The 4,130-nt window shown below is 44.3% G+C and overlaps 1 protein-coding gene across 1 annotated transcript in view; it reads left to right on the top strand.

The window, feature by feature from the left end:
• LOC113226339 overlaps positions 1-1,230 on the top strand; it is a 14,576-nt gene extending 13,346 nt beyond the window's left edge. Inside the window, exons 3-4 of the mRNA XM_026458925.1 lie at positions 38-141; positions 212-1,230. Of these exons, the coding sequence (XP_026314710.1) occupies positions 38-141; positions 212-624 (517 nt within the window). The 3' untranslated portion in view covers positions 625-1,230. The remainder of the gene's footprint in view (positions 1-37; positions 142-211) is intronic.
• Positions 1,231-4,130: the final 2,900 nt, after the last annotated feature.

Raw genomic sequence — 4,130 nt, 5'->3', positions numbered from 1 at the left:
GCAACGGCAATTCAGCAACAAAAGCGTTCGTCCGCAGCTGCGCGTGGGCGGCGGCGCCGGCGTGCGCTCCTGGCGCGCCGTGGGCAGCGCGCACGGCGGCGAGCTGTCCGTCTTCTGCTGGTGAGGCGCCCGCGCGACCAGGTAGCCGCCCGCCCCTTCGGAGCCTGCGCCCGCCCGGCGAAAGCGGCCTCTCACGCGACGTGCCTTCCAGTGCGAGACCGCGGCGTCGTCGGCGCGCCGTCGCCGCTCGGCCGCAGGGAGCGGAGCCGAACGGGCAGCCGCGCCGGCGCCGGGGCGGGCCGTCCGCGGCCCCCGCTTCGAACGGACGCCCGACCGGAGCTGCTCGTCGCCGTCCTGTCGTTTCCGGAGGTTGCGAATTCGTCTTTCGCCCGCCGGCAGCGAGACGCGTGTGTCCGTCGTCTCTCGTCCGCTAACCCTGACGCGTTAGCGACGGCCCGCACCGCGTCGACGCGACACGATTCTGCCCGTCCAAAAACTCAAAATATTTTCTTTTCCGAGGAAATCTTTGAAGGCCGAAAAGGGGCACTCGGTAGTGATACTTTCGGTAGAGCTCGATCAGCGAATTTGCGAAGGAATATGACGAAATCGACAGTGCGTCTTTAAGAAATCGTGTTTGTGTCGACTCGATACGGTCACTCGTCGCACCGCCGCCGCCGCCGCCGATGTCTTTCTTTGTAACTGCACGCAATCAGTGATTAAAGTACAAAATTACGAGTTACTAAGTGTGTCGCGCGCGTGAATGTACCTACATTCGTTACATTTTGGAGGTGTTTTACTATACTTTTTGAATGTCGTGTTTTAGAATCGCGATTTGTTTCGGATCGTAACAGCGAAGTTCCGATCCCGCGAATGAAAGTCGGTAGGACCCTCGTACGAGGTCGTCGATAGTTACGTTGCCCTAAGATTATTTTATTCGTCCATTGTGATAAAACGGTATTGCATCGATGCGAGAGGGCTGCGCCGCAGCGCCTCCGCTGGTTGATCTCGAATCGCGACAGCAGGACCGCGATTCCTTCGTAGATATATGTTATCGTTTAAATGTCAATTGCCTGACGAGCCCGCCCGGGCCCGGCGAGGCCTCCGCCGGCGCCGGCGCCGTCTCGCCACCCGTACAAGAGTCGGTTGTACCCTAGTTGTGTAATTATGTTAGTAGTTTTTTAGCAGGGCTAAATTCTGTTACTCTATTGTGTTATTCGAATGAAATAAAAACAACATAATAATAATTAAAATGTGGTGAGAGTGGAACCAGTGAACTTAACGATAAAGACATTTAACAAATTTTCAAATTAATACGATAAAAGTACTAAGACTTTTTTAAATCGCTTGGATAAAGATCGTATGTACATAGCGTTAAGTTAGTAGCCGTAAGTGCGGACTTAGATGTAGTAGGTATAACAAATTGTATGGAGCGGAGGAGCGGCTCTTTGTTAACGTATGCGTGTCTTCACTTGTGTTAGTCCACCCGCTGCGCCGCTGCGCCGCTGCGCCCGCGCGGCTGCGAGCCCGCCCGCGACTGTGCGCCCGCACGACCTTCGTTGGCCACATTCATATTTTTACACTTTTTTACGATACAGTACACATCACTACACAGTCGCTACCCGTTTCTTGCTGCGAGTGCTTGTTCTCTTAACGGATAATTAACGAACTATTTCGGTACCGGCTGTCCGAGCTAGAAGAACCAATTTGAACCAGTTGTGAATTTGTTCAATATCTAATAATCTAAGGGTCGTATTCTAGAATTCTACTCAATGCTTAAGTCAGGACTTGAGTATGATTCAAAGCACTAGAAATCATACTCAAGTCCCTGCCATTAAGGTCGTATTTCCAGTGCTTGTGTTGCCAGTGCAATCCTGACTTGAGCATTGAATAGAGTTCTAGAATACGATCCTAAGACTCTGAATATTTACTTTGCCACATTTGAAATAAGACTTTGTCCTTAGGTATAATATGAAAACTGTCCACTTTTTTAATCCACTTATCCGCTATTGGAGCTTGCACCCGCATAATTTAATATTTGTCAAAACGAGAAGGCTCGCAGATAATAAGTACGTTATGCAACAATCAGTGGTGATATTTTAAATAATTTGTTTTTATATACTGAATTAACAAGCGTAATAAAGAGTGAGCAACGGCACATCTTATATTGCTGTTTCATTAACCCTTATTTCCCTCTTTTTTCGCCACATTAGTAAGAACATATGCTCGTCTTATCGAGGTACTTGTAGCAATGGACGTATCGAACATATCGATGCCCAGGAGAAGAAAGGTGGTGATAGTCAATTTGATAAAAATGAGCTAATAATGTGGTTGGGTTAAATTTTTGCATTTTTTAAAGCATTTTCAACCTGTTTCGTCAAAATATTATTTTTTACCAGGAAGGTTAATTTTTGCATTTTATTTATGTAGTTATAAAAATGAACAGGATAAGAAAAACGAAAAATTAGATGAATTTGAATTTACCGATGCGCACGAACGCTGTCGTGTTTAGTTTCAGCGTCGAAGAGCTGTAAGGATATTACTGGAAGAATATAGATATCGTATGCATACGACAAGCAAAGTTCTATTGTATTGTTTTATTGATAAAAATATTAAACCTACAACTTGCAATCATTGAGTGTTTTTATTTTACGCCTGAAATAAATTTGTTATTTTGTAGAGGTATACCCTTTGGGGCAGATTTGAACAAATCAAAGGGGGCAGCTTTGAACACGTTTAGAGGTTCAGATTAGCTTCCTCTGCTAATATTTTTTATGAAGAGGTTTTTGTTTTTTTTTTAGTTATTTTAAATTTGTTGCTTAGGATGAACTCCGCATGAGGCACCAGAGACTTTTAAAATACTAAGATATATCTGCGTTTTCTCAAACACTTAATTGAGATGCTTACCCCACCTTAGGATCGGTCTCGCCACAACCCTATATTTTATATGTCTCTTCAGAGCACAACTCCTGCCCTCATACTTATTGGCTTACACGTGGAATTTCGCGACCTCTACTACAAACACTAAATCTTGATTTACTTATCGAAACATCTGAACCTAGACTGTCCAATATAAATATATTAAATGTTAATGTTAAATAACATTACCTCTAAAGACTCCTGTATCATGTTAATACTGTGCTGAAGGCATTTGGACTTGATGTATAAAACAAATCATACACGGAGATCAAAACTTTATAAATCTCACGACAAACTTGGTAAGTAACTATATTAAATAAAAGAGGAGAAAGAGGATCTCCTTGGGCTAAGCCTTTGTCAGTCCACCTCGCAAGAGGACTCTTACCTTCCTCGTCTAGTATGAGTCATCTAGACTCGCTCAAAAAAGCCCATAAGTATTTACAAATTAAGCACCCAATTCCTGAACTATCAAGAACACGAACGACCTTCTCGACAAAGAACTGCCTCCGTGGCCAAACGGTTACCATGCCGGACTGCCACGCAGAAGTCCTAGGTTCGATTCCCGGGCCGGGAGAAATATTTGTATGGCCTACATTTATTTCTCTCGTGAGTTTGGGTGTAATTTGTGGTTGTCTATGTGTGACACACATAGCACCCGCGACACAGGGTTTCCCTAGTGCGGGCTATGTTGAGTACACACTCAATTATTGCGTTATTATAAAGAAAAAAATACATTTTAGCGAACTTGTGTAGATTGAAGATCAATGAATAACTGATGCTGTCAAGTCACTGGCCGTCTTTTTTCTTAAGGCACTTATCCAGCTCGAGAAGGGAATTAATAGAACTCAAAATAGGTGTCGCGCACAGTACGGAATCAGGCGTTAGAGAACACAATAATTCTTATTTTTTTCTCCTTCGACGCAATAACTATGACGAGTAAAACCCTTCATCCATCTCATACGAATCCACATGGTAGATGCAGAGGTGGTATGATCTATAGGTACTGTGACAAAAATCCTGCGAACCCTGAGATTTAGCCTTGCAAATAAGGCGTATCGCCTGTGCTAGGTATCCTCTGCTGCGACATTTTGAAACAGACCAAGTGCAAGTCGCTTTTCTGCAACCGCCTTAAATAGTAAAGGACTCCAATAACTTTTTGGTTTGAAAGCCCGACTAGGATCTGTACATATTTTAACTAAAGGAATATTTTTACC

Source organism: Hyposmocoma kahamanoa, unplaced genomic scaffold, assembly GCF_003589595.1.
Source record: "Hyposmocoma kahamanoa isolate Upper Pololo Valley unplaced genomic scaffold, ASM358959v1 190, whole genome shotgun sequence".
In the NCBI taxonomy this organism is placed as follows: Eukaryota; Metazoa; Arthropoda; class Insecta; order Lepidoptera; family Cosmopterigidae; genus Hyposmocoma; species Hyposmocoma kahamanoa.
The sequence above is the reverse complement of the archived record's forward strand: the minus strand, read 5'-3'. Positions and strand labels throughout refer to the sequence as shown.